The following is a 21,225-nucleotide window of genomic DNA, read 5'->3' on the forward strand; positions in this document are numbered from 1 at the left end:
TGTGGCAAGAGGTGGGGAAAAATTTAGTCCCACATTGCTAGTTGAAGAGAGTTTGCACCACCTTATAAGGAGGGCTCCTCCACTTGTTGTATGAGCATGAGAAGAAAAGAACTTCTACGCGCTCCTTCGCCGCCGCCGCCCGCCACGCCTCATCACGACGCGCGCGCCGCGGGTTGCGTCGCCTCTTCGTTTTCGCCTCCCTCTATTGACAGTAGGCCTCCGGAACCCCGCCTCTTCGAGTCCTGTATGGGAGAAGAGCGATAAGGTTTTTGGGAAGCGCTACGCGCAACTACTGGCTTCTTCCTCTTTGCCACGAACGCACTGGACTCCGACGACTCCTTCCCCGACGGCGACTTCTTCCCGGAGGTCGACGACATCCTCGGCATCAACATGACTGGCAACGGAAACACAAGCGGTTCCGCCTCTGCACCGTACGTATCACTGTTTCCAATACTTGAGATCATGCTGCAATTCGTATGCTTAGTTCTTGCTTTAGATGTGTTTTGTTCATATGCTTGCATGGCTACTATATTTGATCTAGTCATGTAGTCATGTTTTTTCCACTATTCATGTTGATTAATTCTTGTCTCGAATCATTCATGGTTGCAATATTCCCCATGTTTTATTTACTGTTTTTATCTATTAAATCTTGTGGTAAATTGATCATATTTCCAACAATCCAAAAACCTTATATTAGGCAATTTACCTCGAGTGGTTTTGCTGCTTCCATGAAGCCACCTGTGTTTGAAGGTGTCAATTATAAGAGGTGGCGTGTGAGGGCAGTGCTCTGGTTTCAGACCATGAGCTGCTATAACGCCATCTATGGCCTTCCTGAGGGAAACCATACTCCTGTTGAGGAGGAGGCTTTTCAAAAGCTTGATACCACTTTCAAGGCTGCTTTGATCAGCATTCTTGGCGACAATATTGTCGATTCGTACCTGTCATTTAACAATGGCAAGGACATGTGAGATGCGCTCGAGAGAAAATTTGGAGTCTCCGACGCTGGCAGTGAACTGTATGTCATGGAGCAATTCTATGACTATAAGATGGTTGAGGACCGCCCCATTGTGGAGCAAGCTCACGAAATACAGTCACTTGCCAAGGAGCTTGAGCACTTCACTTGTGTGTTACCAGACAAGTTTGTTGCTGGAGGCATCATTGCCAAGCTTCCTCCATCATGGAGGCATTTTGCTACTTCTCTGAAACACAAGAGACAAGACTTTTCTGTGACGGATCTCATTGGGACTCTTGATGTGGAAGAGAAGGCGAGAGCAAAAGACACACGTGCTCAAGGTACTGAAGGAGGTTCTAGTGCCAACTTCGTACAGAAGAATAACTCACAATCCCACAAACCCAAGAACAAGAACAGGTTTGATGGCAAACCGAAGTTTGACGAGAAGTACAAGCCCTCACAGTCTACCAACTTCAAGAGGAAGTCTGACAAGAAGAAAGGGGTCTGCCATGTATGTGGTGATCCTGAACATTGGGCTCCAAGTTGCCCAAAGCGCTTTGACAAGCGTCAACATGGAAAGGGCGGCAAGACCGCCAATGTTGTCATCGCTGATACTGAAATGAAGGAAACTGGGTACGGTATATTTCGCACTATTCTTTCAGTATGTCATTCTCCTGAGTGGTGGATTGACACAGGTGCCAACGTGCACGTATGTGCTGATATTTCCATGTTTTCTTCATATCAGGTCGCAGGGACTTTCTCCGTGCTGATGGGCAACGGCTCACATGCTTCTGTTCGAGGTGTTGGTACGGTCGACCTGAAGTTCACTTCGGGAAAGACCGTGCGCCTAAAGAACGTTCATCATGTGCCCTCCATCAATAAAAATCTTGTTAGCGGATCTCTTCTGTGTCGAGATGGCTACAAGATTGTCTTTGAGTCCAATAAATTTGTAATTTCTAAATTTGGAACCTTTGTTGGTAAAGGCTATGAGTGCGGAGGCTTGTTCCGCATGTCTTTGTCAGACGTTTGTAATAAAGTTGTGAATCATGTTTGCAACAATAATGAATCAGATGTTTGGCATTCACGCATTTGTCATATTAATTTTGGTTGCATGACGCGACAAGCTAAAATGAGTTTAATCCCTAGCTTCACTTCTGTAAAGGGATCTAAGTGCCAAGTTTGTGTGCAAGCAAACCAACCTCGCAAGTCTCATACGACTACGGAGGTGAGAAATTTGGCACCATCAGAACTCGTACATTCAGATCTTTGTGAGATGAATGGTGTGTTGACAAAAAGCGGAAAGAGATATTTCATGACGTTGATAGATGACTCTACGAGATACTGCTTTGTGTATCTTCTGAAGTCAAAAGATGAGGCCTTGCATTTCTTTAAAATCTATAAGGCTGAAGCAGAAAACCAACTTGATCGAAAGATCAAGAGGCTCAGGTCCGATCGTGGTGGAGAGTATTTTTCTATTGAATTTGATTCTTTTTGTACGGAACATGGTATAATCCATGAGAGGACACTTCCCTATTCACCCCAGTCAAACGGGGTGGCCGAAAGAAAGAACCGTACTCTAACTGATTTGGTTAACGCCATGTTAGACACATCGGGTCTCTCTCAGGCATGGTGGGGGGAAGCGATATTGACCGCATTTCATCTCCTAAACTGAGTTCCCACAAAGAACAAAGAGATAACTCCATTTGAAGAATGGGAGAATAAAAAGATAAAACTCTCTTACTTAGGAACTTGGGGCTGTTTGGCGAAAATCAATGTGCCAATCCCCAAGAAGCGCAAACTTGGACCCAAAACCGTTGATTGTGCTTTTCTAGGATATGCTTCTCATAGCATTGGTTAGAGATTCCTCATTGTAAAATCTGAGGTACCTGACATGAATGTTGGTACAATTATGGAATCAAATGATGCGACTTTCTTTGAGAATATCTTTCCTATGAAGGATAAGCCTAGCTCATCAATTCAGGAGATGTCGAGTTCGTCTAGTCCGGAATTTGTTTCAATTCCCGAACCTACCATTCCGATCGAACACTCTGGAAATATTGAGGACGATGACATTGAAGCTCCTAAGAGGAGTAAGAGACAGAGGACTGCAAAGTCTTTTGGTGATGATTTCATTGTGTACCTCGTGGATGATACTCCTAGTTCCATTTCGAAAGCCTATGCTTCTCCAGATGCCGACTACTGGAAGGAAGCTGTCCGTAGTGAGATGGACTCTATCTTGGCTAATGGAACTTGGGAGATAACCGATCGTCCTTATGGGTGCAAACCTGTAGGATGTAAATGGGTGTTCAAGAAGAAGCTTAGACCTGATGGTACAATTGAGAAACATAAGGCACGGCTTGTGGCCAAGGGTTACACCCAAAAGGAAGGTGAAGATTTCATTGATACTTACTCACTAGTGGCTAGATTGACCACCATTCGAGTACTATTATCATTGGCTGCCTCACATGGTCTTCTCGTTCATCAAATGGACGTTAAGACAGCTTTCCTAAATGGAGAGTTAGATGAGGAAATTTATATGGAGCAGCCAGATGGTTTTGTAGTAGATGGTCAAGAAGGAAAGGTGTGCAAGTTGGTGAGATCTTTATATGGTCTTAAGCAAGCCCCTAAGCAATGGCACGAGAAGTTTAAAACAACCTTAACTGCTGCAGGCTTTGTTGCGAATGAAGCCGATAAGTGTGTGTACTATCGCCATGGTGGGGGCGAGGGAGTTATTCTTTGTTTGTATGTTGATGACATACTGATATTTGAAACCAAACTCATTGTGATCAAGGAGGTCAAGGATTTCTTATCTCGATGTTTTGAGATGAAGGATCTTGGAGTAGCTAATGTTATTTTGAACATCAAGCTGTTGAGAGATGACCATGGTGGGATTACTTTGCTTCAGTCTCACTATGTGGAGAAGATTTTGAGTCGTTTTGGGTATAACAACTGCAAGCCTTCTCCTACCCCGTATGATCCTAGCGTGCTGCTTCGAAAAAATCAAAGAAGTGCTAGAGATCAACTAAGATACTCTCAAGTTATTGGCTCGCTTATGTACTTAGCTAGCGCTACGAGGCCTGACATCGCTTTCTCTGTGAGCAAACTTAGTCGATTTGTCTCTAATCCGAGCGATGATCATTGGCATGCTCTTGAAAGAGTTTTACGCTATCTAAAAGGCACTGCGAGCTATGGCATTCACTATAATGGGTATCCAAGGGTACTTGAGGGTTATAGTGATTCAAACTGGATATCTGATGATGATGAGATCAAGGCCATGAGTGGATATGTGTTTACACTTGGCGGTGGCGCTGTTTCTTGGAAGTCTTGCAAGCAGACCATCTTAACGAGGTCAACTATGGAAGCGGAACTCACAACATTAGACACAGCCACTGTTGAAGCAGAGTGGCTTCGTCAGCTCTTGATGGACTTACCTGTGGTTGAAAAACCAATACCCACTATCCTTATGAACTGTGATAATCAAACTGTTATCATCAAAGTGAACAGTTCTAAGAATAATATGAAGTCCTCAAGGCATGTGAAGAGGAGATTAAAATCTGTCAGAAAAATGAGAAACTCCAGAGATATTACGTTGTATTATTGCCATACGTCTAAAAATTTGGCAGATCCCTTCACAAAGGGTCTATCACGCAATGTGATAGATAATGCATCGAAGGAGATGGGTAGGAGACCCACATGTTGAGTTGTCCACAGTGGTAAACCACTCTATGTGATCGGAGATCCCGTGAATTAGAAGTGGGAGACAAGCTGTTGGTCAACTGAGAGGAGAGTATCCTTAAATTTTCACCTCTCCGTGAAGATGCAATACTCTTCTATTCTGCATGGCAAGTTGATATTTATCTTAATGTGTTCTAAGAGGCTTTTACAAGCAGAGATGTTGTCCTGCAGAACATCTTTTGAAGAACACACCTATATGAGCTTGACTGTTAAACGTCGTAGTCCGTGAGAGTTAGGGTGCTCTCTAATAAACTCATGAAAGGCCCCGGAGTATGACGCATAAGCTCCACCCACGGGGAAGTCCTGTGGTAGCCTAGTATCGGTCAAGGCTTTATGTGAAACTAGGTTCGCAGAAAACTTGCAGTTCAAGGCACCGTCCACTGTTCAAGTTGCAACTAGTGTAACATAAAGTCTTAGGTGGAAGTTCAACTTAACAGTCTCCACTGCAGCACCGGTATATTAAACAATGTGTTTTGGAACCATAGGCAAATCTTATGTGCCTTTGGGATCTGGTGGGGGATTGTTGGAATTTATATGGCCCAGCCCACTATTTAATTTATAGTCCAATAAATTTCTGGAAAAAATCCCAAAGGCCCATGTTGACCCATTCATGTGTGACAAGAGGTGGGACAAAAGTTTAGTCCCACATTGCTAGTTGAAGAGAATTCGCACCACCTTATAAGGGGGGCTCCTCAACTTGTTGTATGAGCATGAGAAGAAGAGAGCTTCTACGCGCTCCTCCTCCTCCGCCGCCCGCCTCGACGCGACGCGGGTTGCGGGAATGCCTCGAGCCGAGAGCTTCTCTATCTTTTTGCCACGCGTGTATGGAAAATAAACAGTTGCACAGAAGCTGAAACGAATTTGTCAGTGGGTTTTTATTGCAGCCCGCTAAAATGAATTGTCAGTGGGTTTTTTATTGAGTCGCCTCTTCGTTTTTGCCTACCTCTGTTGCCTGTTCGGCTGCCTGCTATGCCTATATAAGGGAGGTCGCTCCTCTCCAGAAAGCACACCGAAAAGCACTTCTGCCTCCTCTCGTTCCAGAGCATTGCGCTACCGCTCCGTTCTTCCCCATCCCGTCTCGCGGCATGCACCACAGGTCGGGACAGTAGGCCTCCGAAACCCCGCCTCTTCAAGTCCTGTACGGGAGAAGGGCGATAACGTTTTTGGGAAGCGCTATGCGCGACTACTGGCTTCTTCGCCGCGAACGCACTGGACTCCGACGACTTCTTCCCAGAGGTCGACGACATCCTCGGCATCAACATGACTGGCAACGGAAACACAAGCGGTTCCGCCTCTGCACCGTATGTATCACTGTTTCCAATACTTGAGACCATGCTGCAATTCGTATGCTTAGTTCTTGCCTTAGATGTGTTTTGTTCATATGCTTGCATGGCTAGTGTATTTGATCTAGTCATGTTTTTTCCACTATTCATGTTGATTAATTCTTGTTGCGAATCATTCATGGTTGCAATATTCCACATGTTTTATTTATTGTTTTTATCTATAAAATCTTGTGGTAAATTGCTCATATTTCGAACACCAAAAAGGTGTCGTATCTTGTGAATCCGGGGTCATCCATGCATTTGTGCATCCAGCGCTTTGCGGCCTTCCGATTGCAATCGTGTGTGCTCTAATCAGATTTGGAAATTTTCGCACTTAAACGCCCGCTTGCCGCCATTGTTTTTTGCAAATCACCCCTAAACACCGGAAGCCTGACAATCTGAACCTTGTGTGAGCCAAACCCTTTTGGACCCTTTTTGCCAGGAATAAATCCATCGTCTTCTCCCACAAGGACAGCATTGGTTCTCTCGACGGCGATGAGGTCAGCACACGTTCAGGTCTCTGTCCAGCCCCGGCCACGTCCGCCGCCTTCTTGCTGGAGCTTGGCGCCAAGGCCGCCGGCACGACGCCTCTGCCAGTTCGACTTGGATATCCAGACGCCTGAACTGCACTTGAACGGAGAAGTCCCATAAAACTATCCCAAAAATCAATCTCCTTTGCGCTGCACTGATCTGCATGCCCTGCCCTGTTTCTCGTGTAAGAAACACCTCCATTGCCAATAAGAAGAGTAAATTTCACAAAACCACACTTTTTAAGGCAGCTTTGTGGTGGAGCCAGAGTTAACGAAAAACCGTCCGCAAAACCACATCTTTTGAGTCAAGTTGTCTCAGTAACCCGAAACCGCTTATGTTGGCGGTTTTGCTCAAATCCTGACAGGTGGGCCCCATCTTAGACCCATTTCTAATGTGTTAGAATTCTTTTCAAACACGGTTAAATTTCTGAGATCATAAGTATTTGTAAGTAACCTAAGATTTCATTAAACTTTGTAAGTAACCTAGAACGCAAATTGAAGAACAGCATAAAGGAAGCATTTCTTTGCGAGCTGAGGACAGGTTCAACTCAACGCCGGCCGCGAGCTCACCACAGCAGCGCAATGGGGGAACGCAAGGTGTTGGACTGTTGGGGCAAGAATTACTACTACTACTGCCGGCCGCGGGCAAGCACCGTCACCCCCCCCTTGGTCAGTTCGTCTTCGTCCTCCTCGTCGTGGGCGCGTTGTTCCTCATCCTCGGCCCGACCAACTCCTCCCTCAGTCTCCCCACCCTCCGCGTCCAGTTCAGCAACCCCATCCACATCACCGCTGCCGAATCTCCAGAAACCGGCAAGAAGGCGACCGTCGACGACGAGGACGCAGGCCTCCCGCCGGCCCGGCAGCTGACTTACCCTCCCTACTTGCTGGGCCGCACCATCCTGGGCTACGACGCGCGCCGGTCAGCATGGCTCGCCGCGCACCCGGAGTTCCCGGTCCGTGTGCCGCCCGCCGGCCGGCCCCGGGCGCTGGTCGTGACTCGTGACCGGGTCGGCACCGTGCCGGTGCCCCGACCAGGACGGCGACCGCCTGCTGCTGCGCGCGTTCAAGACAAGGCAGACTACTGCCGCGTCCACGGCCTCGGTCGACGTCTTCTACAACACGGCATTCTGTACACCTAGACCAACATGTGGGCCCCACCTGTCAGGTTGAGCAAAACCACCAACATAAGGGGTTTCGGACTTATTGATACAACTTGACTCAAAAGGTGTGGTTTTGCGGACGGTTTTTCGTTAACCGAGGCTCCACGACAGAGTTGCCTAAAAAAATGTGGTTTTGTGAAATTTACTCCAATAAGAACAATGCAATACGAATTTGTTTCTATCTGAAATTTCCCTTCACGACGAAAATTACAGTCACTTGTTTCTCAAAATTCACCAACTATTTGCATACACACGTTAAACTCCGCACACACCCAACAACATCTGCAGTTGGTAAACTCACAAGGCAAGGAGGAGGACAATCTGCAAGTGCTAGATACATTAAACAAGAACAAGGAAAATTCAGGGATGTGGTCGTCGTTTCTCTCCAAGGGTCTCAGGCTGTAATCCCTTCCGGCTTTCCCGCGTGACGGCGTGAGGCTATAGCATGCCGGCATCGATAGGTGGAGAGGCATCGACTGGACGAGGGCGTACTGTAAGTCAAACTTGCAAGGACATCGTCACCGGTGACGGCCTGGGCGTCAGGCCCCGGCAAGAAGGCGACGGGCGTGGGGCTGTACAGGGTGCGGCGGATCGCTGTAGGCCGACGGCGATCATGAGCGTGGTTGGATTTTGCCCGGCATGCGTCTAGCACGTGCGTTGACCTCGTCACCGTCAAGAGAACCAACGCTATTCTTGCGGGAGAAGATGATGGATTGGTTCCAAAACGGGTTTGGGTTCAGGTTGAGAGGCTTTCGGTGTGTAATTTGCAAAAACAATGACGGTAAGCGAGCGTTTAAGTGCAAAAAACTTCAAATCTGATTAGAGCACGCACGATTGCAATCCGAAGGCTGCGGAAGGCTGCAAAGTACAGGATGCACGGATACATGCATGACCCCGTTTAAGTGCAAAAAACTTCAAATCTGATTAGAGCACGCACGATTGCAATCCGAAGGCTGCGGAAGGCTGCAAAGTACAGGATGCACGGATACATGCATGACCCCAGATTCATAAGATACGACGCCTACTAAAAAATACTGCAAGATTAAGATAATTCGAAGATAGTACAAAGAGCAGGCCTGAAAGCTACAGACTGCGCCAGATCACGACTCTAGAACTTCAAACATTTCAATAAAACTTACCTGATACTTCACATTCTACTGCAGCCAGATCACGACTCAAGAACTTAAAACAGCAACAAGAGTACATCTACACCTGCAGCTGTTCTGGGAATCTGAGATGGATACAAGTTACAGATTAGGGTGCGCCCGGATGGAACAGAAGGAAATCAAAACGTCAAATGCCAACAATGCCAAACTGCATACTCCAATGAAATTGGGCACAATACTCTCAACAATCAAGACAACTTTTACAGGGTCAATAAAATGAAAGGGCCCAACGAAATTTCAGCATAATACGATAGATACTCAAGACAAGGAAGTTTTTACAGATTCAAGGTATACTTAAGCAGGTAAAGAACTCCCATTGTATAGCAGTAGGGTGCATATAAGTACATTACTGGAGGATACAACAGGTAAGATTATTCAGTGTATTACGCCTCGTGCCCTTCATCGAAGACTCAGCAGTATCTCAAGCACTACACAATAACACATATTTACATCCACGAGTATATATAGGTGTATACATACAAAACCATCTTGACTTGAGCTATGCCTCACCCTAAGGAAAAGAATTTTGCATGAGCACACAAAACTGGCTATCTACAACTTGATGAGCGAGACTAGCCTAGGGTTAGAGCATCACTGAAAGCTATACAAACGTCACTGCCACAACATATTGCGAACATTTGTAGACTCCCAGACAAGCCACCCGCATGTCCAGTACAAGGAGAGCACAACCATCTCAGCAGAAACAACTGAAGCTTCTATGGCGAACAGTCAATTGCTCGTTCACTCACTTGTTACCCTGGAAAAATGCAAGTGCTCTTTGTTGAGAACTTGAGATGCAATATGTATTAGCTCACATGCACATAAACATGGAGAGGAAATGAAGTGTTACATGGATGGGAGATGGCAACTCTGGGATCCGATGTTCTCCAGGCCTTCGGACTTTATTTGGTCTCCATCAGAACCATATGATGAGAGCAACTTCCGCTGCAATCAGGGGATGAACCGATCAGGATTTCAAAACAGCACATCAGAACATGGCAAACAGTGATTCTCGAAGTCCCATGCAAAACAGAAGATATACCGCTTATGAACAGGGTTAATATGTACAAACAGTATCTTCAGGACCACAAAAAGAGCATATTTTCAGAGTTACATGGGCATAACATGTTCCATATATTGCTTCTATGGGCTACGGTCATTACACTATTATAATGTCATGACATCGATCATCACTCATAAGTGTAATTACGTTTGAAAAGAGATAGAGTGAGTTCAGTTCCTGCAAGCTAAAAGTTCACAGTGAAACAAACGAAATAGCAGATTGTATGGAAAGATCAGCACGATGCTAACACATCAAGCACTCACACTTTCTTTTAGCGGAACAGATCCCCCGGTGAAAACATGGCAGGAGAAAAGATGTCACTCAAGGAAAGCTAATCAAGGTTCAAGGAACAGATAGTTGCTATGTCAAGGTAGGGAGGATAATATATTGAAGTTATAGGTTTCAAATACACCAGTCTAATGAAATTAAGTACCCTCTCCATCCAAAAATATAATATAAGGCTAATAAGGATTTCTATGCCAAACTTTGTCCACCTATTAGAAAAATAATATGTGTATAATAAAAGGTATAACACTAGAAAGCATTTTCAGTACAAATCCAGTGTCACCACTTCTGCATCAGAATAACCTCATACTACTAGTCTAATAGTTGGTCAAAGTTTCACGTGAAATTCCGTCTTGGCCTAATATATTTGTAAGGAGGGAGTAGATAATAATTATTTTTCCAAATTTTTACTAGGCAGCACAAACATGGAACAAGATTTGAGCTAATAAGAACCCTAATTGTGCACTGTCTAGAAACCACGTGACTTTAAAATCAGAATACTAGGAGTTTTTGTTTCCATTACTATTGTGAAGCATATAGCGGAATTTCAGGGAGTTCTATGGACAATGGTCGACAGTGGTAACAAACATCTGAGAGTGAAGACACTAATATCATGGAATTACTGCACTGGGTAAAGTTGTTGCAAAGTTTAATGATAGTATGGTAAAAATATTTGATTGCCACTATAAGGTGTGGAAAAAGAAGAAATAAAACTTACATGGGCCTCAAAGTCTGGGCTAGTCAAGTTCAACGCTAAATTTCTCATCAGCAGTACTGCCTGTAGATTAATCCATTCAACAGATAAATCCATTACAAGTTGAACACCAAAGTTCGTATGAACAAATACCAATAATCATATGAAATACAGTCATGAACGGATAACAATGAAATGCGTCAACCAGAACTCAAGACTGTTTAACAAAATAAAGAGAGAAGAACAGAGAGGAAGAGAAAATACAGGCAACTCAAAATAATGTTGTGTATCTGAAAGGTTTTACTTTCTGGTGCAAAAGGAAATGTGGCGCTTGGCAATGCTTATTTGATTACATCAACTGGATGATTTAGCCTCAGGGATGGAAAACACTTAGTGTTTCTTATATTCTAAAAATAGCATGAGCATTGTGAAATGTTAGTGATCCTTAAAACTTTAGTACATGAAACTCATCTAACATCAGTACTACTAGAATTTATAACTCTAGAGAACATAGTAACTGTGATTTGTTTTCAACTCTAACTGTGTTCAGAAAAGAGAATTTATGCCAGGATATCAGAAAAAGTATCTAAACCTCAAGAATGCACTCTATGTATGATCATTCGGACATGACTACTAGAGTCTCCCGAGTCAACAACTATCTCTACACGACAACTATAGCCAAACTACGGCCCAAAACTAGCAAACGGAAGCAGTAATCAGCCATAGAGCTACATAGCAGATAGTGTCACTGAAATAGAAAGGCTATTGTAAAATGATGAAACTTCTCTGGTAAAAAAAAAATAGATCTTACAGCAGCCATACCGTTTCCATATCAATCGGATCCATCGCCTTTAACCTCTGCAAATGCCCACTAGTATCTGGATCGAATACGCTTCCGAGAAAGTTGTATACTTGGGAAAAATCTGGCATAGCTGCATGTGTAATCAGGAAGCAGAAAAGTTAAGGGTACAGTGGTAAAAATGAACTCAGTCTCCTGCCCATATTTCTACTTAAGGGATATTTAAATAATAATAAAATATAATATATTGCATAGTACGTTAAGAATTCATGGACATGTTACGAACAAAACACATTAGGAGTTCAGACATGACAAATTGGTGTCTTATCATCTCAGATCAAAAGGCCAGGCTTCTCAAACAAAGAGCTGACTCTGCAAGGCTTGAGGCTGCTAGTTATAAGCTGGCCTATGTCATTAGGTCACTTCATAAGACAATACAATTGGGCATACCTTCAACAGATAGGCTCAATTGTGTTTCATAATTGATCCTTTCAAATATACAGAAGAGATAAGTCATTCGTCAGGGATTTCTCAGTCAACACTATGCTTTCCCTTCTTAAATTCCATGTGCAGAACTACAATGACCTTAATGACTGAAAGAATGAGCTAGCCTGCTAGTTGTCAATGTACGTCGGTACGTGTGCCAGGATGTCCAACGAAGAATAATGCACGGGACTTAAACAACAGTGCATCTACAACTCTATTAGTTCTACTATTCTTGTGACATCAATTCAAAGAATTAAGTCGACCTCCTGCGGCGGAGAGTACAGAACACTAGGAAAGGAGATGGGCTCCTCAATTTTACAGTTTTTCTACAGTTTATGAAAAACCTGGAAATCATATTTGTGTGGGGTTGCCAAATGCCAATTGCTTCCTAGTAACATCCTAATCTCAAACAGGTTTAAAGGACAGAAGATCAACTTCAAAACTTAGTTTCCACTGACCTACCAGATTGGCCCAGGCTGCCGAACATGGATCAAAATATATAAAATTAGAAGATAGCATTGATACACCAAGGCTAATATAACAGAATAATATCTAATAGCACTGGGGCAAGGAAAGAACGGTTTCAAAAATTTCAATCCATCACAACTAAGCTGCTGGCCTAGATAAAAGTTGTCATGATGAATTTGCGTAGTGAATGCTGCATGAGAAAACTCACCACGGAGTGGTGGAAGCACATTTTCTTGTTCAACTGCCTCAGAAGTTGGCCAAGTTCCAGATTGGCTCTCTATGCTACTAGAGCAGTTATTGGTTGCGACACCAGCACCTGGACCTGCGAAATATGTGAAACCTTAGTATTTCCTCCATGAATCGTTAATCTTCAAACTTCAAAACATGATTTTCATGATGTTTGAACTATAGGGTGCACTGGATCTTGGGAGCCAAATGGGGTTTCCGTTATACGGATAGTAAATAACAAACCTTGTGTATGATCTGCACTAAAAGGAACGAGGGCATTGTCCCAGGAAGGCACCGCAGCATTTGCACTTGTGTTTGGTACAACGATAGATGTATCCATAGGCATAACCCCTTCTTGATCCCTCGTCGCTGTCAGAAGAGGGGGTTGTTGTGATGAAACGGCTTGGGGTGCTGCAAGGGCTAAATAAATTTGAATCATTAATACCTAAATTGGAAACAGTGCATGGCAGAGCCTAGAAATATGAAAGATAAATACCACTCTTGGAGGCCTTCTGTGGATATGGATGGGCTGCCTTACGCTTCGGCCGGGGTGGGGGCAAATGTTCACCTGTACCATTCTTTTGAACCTTCAAAAAGTACTTCTGTGCATGGCTCCTTATCTGTCAAAGGAAATGCAGTGTCAAGAGGATTTATAGCTCGCTAATTTTCTTAATGATATTGTCCTCTCTAATAAACACAATTGGCAATTCTATCGTTTATTCAACTTTGTCAACGAAACTCAACTCGTTTCACTTATAATAATGTGTGTTACGCAATAGTTAAACAATGTGTATAACAATGTTACACTTTGTCAAATCTCACTATGAAAGTTAAAAAATGTGTATATTAATGTGTGTCACACTAAAAGGCACAGCTAAGACAATTAACACTGTTTAATTTAATTTGTTTAGTACACATTTGCAAAGCAAGAAGGCAGAAATATGAAACAGCTACAAACCATACCTGTATCACGGTTTTTGAGCCAACAAAAGCTTCTATCTTTTTCCAATCACGATCAAACCTACAACAAGACAAGAAGAAAGAGGGCAGTTAGAGAAAATGCTCAGTTACCAACCCTCATCCGGTGTTACATCGGTTGGACTTGAATCCCATCTTAAAACAGATCACATCAAATCCCTTGAAACTACAAGCATACAATAAAAACACCGCCCGAACCGAGCCCCGGGTACTTTTACCACATTTCAGCCGTAAAACGAATCAAAACCCAAGATTCCATTCTACGATAAGAACTACCCCAAAATGCCAGGAGGCACGGTTGAAAAGTGCCTGGCAGCCCCAAACCAGGAAATTTAACAGATTCAGCAAAATTCTCATAGAACCGTCCACCAAAAGATTAAACTTTGGCATTAAAATTCTGGCATTTAGTGAAGCAGATGCATAAATTCTACTTCCGCTACCCACACCGCCACCGCCCCACACATGAGGCAGAGCAAACCCAACACCAATCCGGACTACAAACCACCAGATTTTTTCTGGACTAAGAGTAGGCGAAGGGGCGGCGAAAATGGAGCAACGAATACTCACAGCTGCAGGGCCTCGAGGAACTTGTCGTGCTCCGGCTCGGTCCAGCTCTCCCTGGACTTGGTGATGGTGTAGGGCTTCCTCACCTTCCTCGCCTCCTCCTCCGCCGGCACGGCCATCGGCGCCGCGAGCACCAGCTCCTGCTGCTGCGGCGGCGGCGGCTGCTTCCCGCTCGCTTTCGCTCCGTCCCCCCCTCCGCCTCCGCCGGCCACCACGGCGGCCGCGGCCTCGAGCGGCTTGGGCGTCGCGCTCATCGACACCATCCGCAGCAGCAGCAGCTCCGATTCGGAAGGCTCTCGACTGGGCTAGGGTTTCTCTCTCGGCCTCTCGGGTGCGTGGGGAATGGAATGACGATGGGTGGTGATGTGGTGCTCAGCGCGCGTGCCAGGGGCGACTCGAAAGGGGATCGGGCAGGGGATGTTGTTCTTGTTGTTTGTGCACGCTACTAGCTGCTTCGGGGAACGCCTCGCCTCGCTCGCTGCTGGCCACAAGCGTGGCCTTGGTCGGTCGCTTGGGGCTGTGGCCTGTGGGGTGGGTGGCCTTTTTTTTTCCCCCGATGCTCTCTCGTGCACCGAACGCGTGTGCATCCCTCGTCGGTGTGCTGGACTGAAGTACTGAACCTCTCTGCTTGCTTGGCCGGGCAAAGTTGCGGGGATATTCGTTGTATTCCCGTTTCGTTTTCTTCCTTGGATCGAATCTGCTGCTGCTGCTGCATATGCGTTCGCCAGTTATTAAATGGAAATGTAAAAAAAATAGATTTATTTTAAGTCGCAAAATAAATAAATTGTGACCAAGTTCATAGAAATTCTACCAACAATCGTAACTCGAAATCAATTTGATGTAAAGTTGATAAATAATACTTCCTCCGATCATAAATTGTTGTCGAAATATTACGTCTATTTGGACGCTTTTTAAAAATAGATACATCCATATTTGGACAAATTCGAGTCAAGAATTTAGGATCAGAGTGAGTACTATTTTTCTAATGAATACTTTTTCTATAAACTTGATCAAACTTCAAGACGCCTGACTTAGGAGACAACTAAGAGTTCTTATATTTAGGACCGAGTAGAAAATTAGCGATGTTATTATTAGTATAACAGGATCAAACTAGGAGGATTTAGATTTTGAAAAAAAAAAGGTAGACCATATTAAACGCACATATTAAAATTTATCCATGTCTAGTCACTTCCCTTGTACCCAAAAATGTGGAGTAATATCTATCAAATATCTTATCCGTTTGGAGGTGGGAGTGACGAAGAGGCTGCCGACATGCAAATTACACTTCACCATGGCTTGAGCCTAGGGGGCCATACGAGGACCATTTTTTTTCTCGCAAAAAGAAAAATAAACTTTGTAGGTTGTTGCGTGCCGGCTTTCAGGAAAACTTTGCCTCTGCCCCAACCAAAGCTTTCGTAAACCGGCCCACGATACAAGCTCTGGCGGTCCATCCGGCCGATCGGTTTGTTTCAGGCCGACAGAACTGGCCAAGCCCGACGCCGACGGCTGCTGATCCACGCTGCAGGTGCCGATAGAGAAACAAACGGTGTTCTAGACTTCTAGTACTGCTGTGCAGAGACAAAAAAAATTTGTAAAATTGAAGGATAGAAATGCTTGTGCGGCGAAGGGGAGGATAAAATTGAAGGACCGGGGAATGCTCCAGGCTCCTGCGGACGCTGATGTGCACGAGGCAGAAGGATATTTTCTTACGGTTTTTTATTGTTTTTATTTTTTATTATTATCGGGATAAGTTAGGTGGTGAGCCCAAGAGAAATACGTCACCGAGGACACAAAAGCGCCTTTCTGTGCTTGGGGATTGCCGTCTCCGCTCCAGCCCCCGGTCATCGCCATTTTTCAATGACGGTCCCTGTGAGCGTGCCGATCAAAATTCCTTCGTTATTATTACTGAAAAAGAAATTTAATCCGGACTCTGACATTGGATACAGAAATTTTACTACTAACCTTTTTGGATCGTAGGATGTTTGAAGGAAAAATAAAAAAAATTGACCGTAAAGAATAATTCTTATAGATGTCATTTTGATAGTAGGATTTGCACCGTTGGAATTTCATAGGATAGAAACTTTTCTCTAAATTCTACTTTGGAGAAATCCAAACATGAGGTCTAACCTCTTTGAAACTTTTCTTTGAAAGTTCTGATGCATCTTCTATATATCTCTCTTCTCTTATTCCATCTAATCTCAAAAAAATTATATTTTTTCTATGAAACATTCAGACACTTTTTTCAAACATTTCTTATGTTTTGAATTCTTACAGTATTCAAAATGCAATGACATTTCGATCCTATATTTTTTTCCTATTACTATTCTGCACTTTGTTTTGCTCATCTGATAGGAACGTAGCTCAGGGATAGATTTTCGTCCATAGTCAGATCCTGATTGCAGGATCTGGCGAGTGGGTTTCCTACCCGTGTAGTGTTCTTGATTGGTTCTCTTCCTCTTTTTCTCTCGTTCTCTTTTCTGTCGTGAGTCCGAAACATTTTTGTATTTTTGTTATGTTTTATAATGGAAAGGGGAGAGATTTTTGTTTGAAAAATACTCCCTTCGTTCTTAAATACTTGTCGTGATTTTAGTGCATACTTGCCTTTTGGATTCCTACTGTCCAGAGAGGCCTTACATTAACGAAAGAGGCAGACGTTTATGCAAATCTAACCGACTTTACGGGTGTGAATTAACAATTTGCCCTACAACAAAGAAGAAAAATATCAAATTGTAAAGTAAGAAAAAGGGAAGAGAAAGCGACAATTTCTACCTCTTTCCTCTCGCGTCCGACAGCAAGTGCTGCTGCGAGCTACTGAACTCGACCCCCTCTCTTGTCGCGCGCGCGGCGGCCGGCCCTGATCCGAGAAGCCAGTAAGTTCCTTCCCTTCTCCGATCATCTCCCCCGATGGGGCCTTCTCGCGATTGATCACGATTCGGCTCCGTCAGCGCCCTCCGCCGCCGACCTCTGAAGCTTCGCTGCTGCTGCTTCTCCTTTTCTTTTCTTTTATCTTTAGGAGGGTTTGATTTCTTTACTGGCCCTTTGGATGTTTTCTTTACTATGTAGATTTTTTTTTGCCTGATGCTTTTCCTCCTGATCATCGAGAATCTTGCTTGAGCTCGATTTGAAGTGACGAGCGAAGATCGTCTGGTGGTTGGTTGATACAGGTAGTGTAGAAAAAAAAGGACCTTTATTAGTCGTTAGATTGATTCATCCAAGATCCGGTTGCTTCATTGCCAACCTAATAATTTTCGACCTAGTTATCTACCCAGGTGAATTTGCTGGATAGAATAATATTTCATCTTTTTGATCATGGTATTACTATGCTAGATTGCTAGGAGAGGTGAACTTAATCTGTGGCTTATTTGAGCTACTCCTACGTGTTGTGCTTACTCGGTAGTAGTATCTATGATTGATTGGTTCATCAGTTTGATTCCTCCGGAAAACAACCCTCTGGGTTGTCCTGGGTTCAGTTCACCCACGGATCACCGTCAGTGTTGCATTGATCCTATAAAAGCAGCCTGATCTCATAGGTTTGGAATTTCGATAGGGAGCAATGAGGTATTGGGAGTTGGAACTGTCTGAAATTTTCACTCATCAGAGGCAGAGGAATTACACCCGAGAGATGCACACTTCGCTATACTGCAGTGTTGCTGGCTTCTTATCCACTCCATTATTGCTAGTCCCTGTCATGTGCCATTTGGCTTGTTGAGATTGGATTACATATCCCGGAAGAATCCATGTGTAGGTATTAATTATGAGGCGTAAGGAAAGGGAGTAATCAAAATATGATCTGAATATCTCCTTTTTTTTCAACAAAGGAAGAATATCATTATCTTTCAGCCTCTGCATCTAAATGTTGTACACAGCCATGATCTGAATATCTCCTTACTGGCTGGTTAAGTTTTGAGTAAGCAAACAACGAAATGTTTGGATGGTACAATGCTGAGAAAATAAGCTTGTTGGTTGCTATCAGTTGCTTTGAGACTTCTGTCTAGTATTAACTGCTGTTTTGAATATATGTTGCCTGACTCTGGCAGTAACTTGCTGCTACTTTCTTTCTTTGAAGACTACCGGATGGTCTAAGATCTTGTCAAATGTTCATGTGGAGATAGTATGTCTGAACAACATGATCGTGTTAGTAAAAGCTCTAGTTCAAGCATCAGCAGCAGCACTCAGGAGAGCGAGGAGGAAGTGTCCGTAACCATAGGTAGCCTCCTTGCCCAAGCAAGGAACGACAGTGGACGTAGTCTCGGGAAGCGCCTCTTACATTTGGGTTCAATCCCGGTAATTAAGAGTTAATCATCATTTCTTTCTCTTTAATCTTTTAGTGCTCTTTGCTTGAGCTTTACCCCTAGTCGGTGTAGCACTCCATAATCTGTAAAATTTCTTAGCTTTATGACAAAAGTACTGACACCCTGTCTTATGGTTATGGCAGCACACTCCTCGAGTTAATGGGGACATTCCTGATGTTGACAATGCAACTTTGGATCATGAAAGATTGTTGGAAAGGTAAAGATCAGATCTCTCCCTCCCTTCTACTTGAATGTGAACATCATTTTGTAAGATTATTCTTATAAAATATATATGATCATGCACCTTTTATTTTGACAGATTGGGCACTTATGGTTTGGCTGAGTTTCAAATAGAGGGAGATGGGAATTGCCAGGTTTGTTTACCCCCCCCCCCCCCCCCAATGCAGGAGACTTGCATAAATTACTTTTAAAGATAACATGCCAAATTTCCTATTCTTACTTAATCAATATTATTCCCATTTTAATGCCACTATTGGCCTGTTGTTACAGTTTCGAGCTTTGGCAGACCAGATCTTCTGCAATCCCGAGTATCACAAACATGTGAGGAAGGCAGTCATGAAACAGGTAATATGTTTGTCTCAACCCATGGACATTCTGTAGTAACCTAAATAAATACATTACTCACATTGCATACTTGATCATATAATTTCATGGATATGCAACTATTCTGAAGCGCTATTCTGCTGTTTAGCTAAAGGAGTTCAGGAAACGCTATGAAGGCTATGTACCAATGGAATATAAGGTGTACTTGAAGAAAATGAAAAGGTTCTAGTTGAGCACAGATTGGGCTGCTTGAGACGCTATACTAAAATTTGAGTATGCTCATAGCTTTGTAACGTATCTCCTGCAGATCTGGGGAATGGGGCGATCATCTGACCTTACAAGCGGCTGCAGACCGGGTAACATGACACCTCTAATTTAAAGATGGCTGGATGGTTTCTGCGGCACTTTTGGATAAATGTTCTTGTGGTCCCTAACATTCTGAAAATAGCTCAAACACATGTAACTTCTATCCACATCCCTTAAGAATCGTACTTTGAGGTATGCAATAGTAAGTGTGCTTGATGTCATTGGTTCCCGGTCCATGAAAAGTGATATTAAATTTCTGATCGAAGGCGTTCGATATTTCTCTGACTGTTAGCATTCATTCATATTCTTGTGCTGAAACTTACGATATGAGGTTTATTGATCAATCGGGTTTTGCAATCTTTACTAGTGCTTCTCTCAGAGCTTTCATGTTTTCATCAGCACTCGTGCTCATGGCATTAACATGTCATTTTCCCATGTTTGTAATTTGGCTAACCCCTGCTCCTGTTATATATCTACTTGCCGACAGTTCGGTGCCAAAATTTGTTTGGTGACGTCATTTAGAGACACCTGCCTAATTGAGATAGTCCCCAGGGATATGACTCCCACAAGAGGTGAGAACTGAGATGCTCCAAGCCCCCAACACTCATATATTTAGTTCTAATGTCTGTTATGCTCTTGATATAATCATGCATTCCAGACATATTTCCATTTCCACGACGGTGTGTTTATATTCCATCAGAGATATGCTATCTAATCCTTCCATGTCACTGTTTCAGAGCTCTGGCTGAGCTTCTGGTGTGAAGTACACTACAATTCCTTGTATGGAACTGACGGTGAGTGTTTTGCTTAGACCTGCTGATTTGGTGAAACATTTGCATTTACATTTTCTCCAAGCCATTATAAATTTTAACAATCCCTTCCACTTTAGGCATATTTCTTTATTATCTGGTCGGTGGTCGTTCTAACTTCTAAATGAGCTCCTGCTGTGTACACTGCAGATCTCCTGACTCGCAAAACTAAGAAGAAGCATTGGCTGTTCTAGGGCGGTCCCGAATTCCGAGGAGCTTCCCTGAGTCCCGTCAGTTTGGCGATGTCTGTAGTACTATCCGCTAGCACTTACTCCCATCCCATGGCCAGCGTTGTAAAATCCAAGTTGAGGCCTTGTTTAGTAGAACCAAGAATTTGGCAGGAAACAACCACGAAAATACCCCGTGTTCCAAACACGCCCTGAGTTTGCGTAGGCTTATGAGCTAAATTGTACAGCAACTTCAATATATTTTGCAAAGAGAAAACAGATTGAGCTTTTAACTTTCAGCTCCATGAGTCTTATGTTGTAGTACAGTAGTGCATTGCAAAGTGTTCATTTTGCATGGTTATGGCTTTATGAGTTATTCATATCTCCAGAATACACAGTAGTGTTAAAAAATATATACATGGTAGCACGGTAAACTTGAAGCTAGACCTATGTGCTACTGCTACCAATAGAGCACCAGGTGTGTTTTTGTGGTTTTTGGTGTTTAATGCACAACACATTCATTTAGATGTGTGTTAATAATAACATAGATCATAAAACCTTTCAGCATTTATTGCTGGAAAAACTTATAGTCGTATTTCAATTTTTTTGTTTTGTTTTAGATGAACACATACCTATTTCTTTTCAAGAATCACTCAT

At 43.5% G+C, this 21,225-nt stretch overlaps 2 protein-coding genes across 4 annotated transcripts; one reads left to right on the plus strand and one right to left on the minus strand.

Annotated features, from left to right (window-relative positions):
- Positions 1-9,137: 9,137 nt before the first annotated feature.
- Positions 9,138-14,895, minus strand: LOC100832932 (protein REVEILLE 6). Of its 2 annotated transcripts, none has more exons than XM_010242280.3 (9): positions 14,434-14,895; positions 13,852-13,909; positions 13,385-13,508; positions 13,132-13,299; positions 12,869-12,982; positions 11,730-11,839; positions 10,932-10,991; positions 9,716-9,810; positions 9,138-9,622 (listed from the first exon to the last, which is right to left on the minus strand). In XM_010242280.3, exons 1-9 carry the CDS (start codon positions 14,691-14,693, stop codon positions 9,607-9,609), a joined length of 1,005 nt encoding a protein of 334 aa, XP_010240582.1. In that variant the 5' UTR covers positions 14,694-14,895; the 3' UTR covers positions 9,138-9,606. The 2 variants fall into 2 exon arrangements, with proteins under 2 accessions (XP_010240582.1, XP_010240580.1); XM_010242278.3 differs by having other exon boundaries at positions 13,132-13,308; positions 14,434-14,889.
- A 2,270-nt stretch (positions 14,896-17,165) lies between these two features.
- On the plus strand, positions 17,166-20,867 carry LOC100833552 (OTU domain-containing protein DDB_G0284757). Of its 2 annotated transcripts, XM_024455304.1 has the most exons (11): positions 17,271-17,300; positions 17,494-17,594; positions 18,497-18,714; positions 18,866-18,939; positions 19,042-19,096; positions 19,233-19,307; positions 19,435-19,508; positions 19,594-19,642; positions 20,080-20,164; positions 20,330-20,386; positions 20,552-20,867. In XM_024455304.1, the coding sequence occupies exons 3-11, from the start codon at positions 18,544-18,546 to the stop codon at positions 20,593-20,595; spliced, it is 684 nt and encodes a 227-aa protein (XP_024311072.1). In that variant the 5' UTR covers positions 17,271-17,300; positions 17,494-17,594; positions 18,497-18,543; the 3' UTR covers positions 20,596-20,867. The 2 variants fall into 2 exon arrangements, with proteins under 2 accessions (XP_003563393.1, XP_024311072.1); XM_003563345.4 differs by lacking the exon at positions 17,494-17,594 and having other exon boundaries at positions 17,166-17,300.
- Positions 20,868-21,225: the final 358 nt, after the last annotated feature.

The sequence above is a fragment of the Brachypodium distachyon genome, chromosome 1, assembly GCF_000005505.3.
Source record: "Brachypodium distachyon strain Bd21 chromosome 1, Brachypodium_distachyon_v3.0, whole genome shotgun sequence".
Lineage (NCBI taxonomy): Eukaryota > Viridiplantae > Streptophyta > Magnoliopsida > Poales > Poaceae > Brachypodium > Brachypodium distachyon.

Coding starts and splice junctions, on each gene's coding strand:
- LOC100833552 (XM_003563345.4), top strand. CDS start 18,544: ATGTCTGAACAACATGATCGTGTTAGTAAAAGCTCTAGTTCAAGCATC. Junction 18,715..18,865: donor TACATTTGGGTTCAATCCCG/GTAATTAAGAGT, acceptor TGGTTATGGCAG/CACACTCCTCGAGTTAATGG. Junction 19,509..19,593: donor TACTTGAAGAAAATGAAAAG/GTTCTAGTTGAG, acceptor TATCTCCTGCAG/ATCTGGGGAATGGGGCGATC.
- LOC100832932 (XM_010242278.3), bottom strand. CDS start 14,693: ATGGTGTCGATGAGCGCGACGCCCAAGCCGCTCGAGGCCGCGGCCGCC. Junction 13,910..14,433: donor TTCCTCGAGGCCCTGCAGCT/GTGAGTATTCGT, acceptor GTCTTGTTGTAG/GTTTGATCGTGATTGGAAAA. Junction 11,840..12,868: donor TGTGCTTCCACCACTCCGTG/GTGAGTTTTCTC, acceptor TTACACATGCAG/CTATGCCAGATTTTTCCCAA.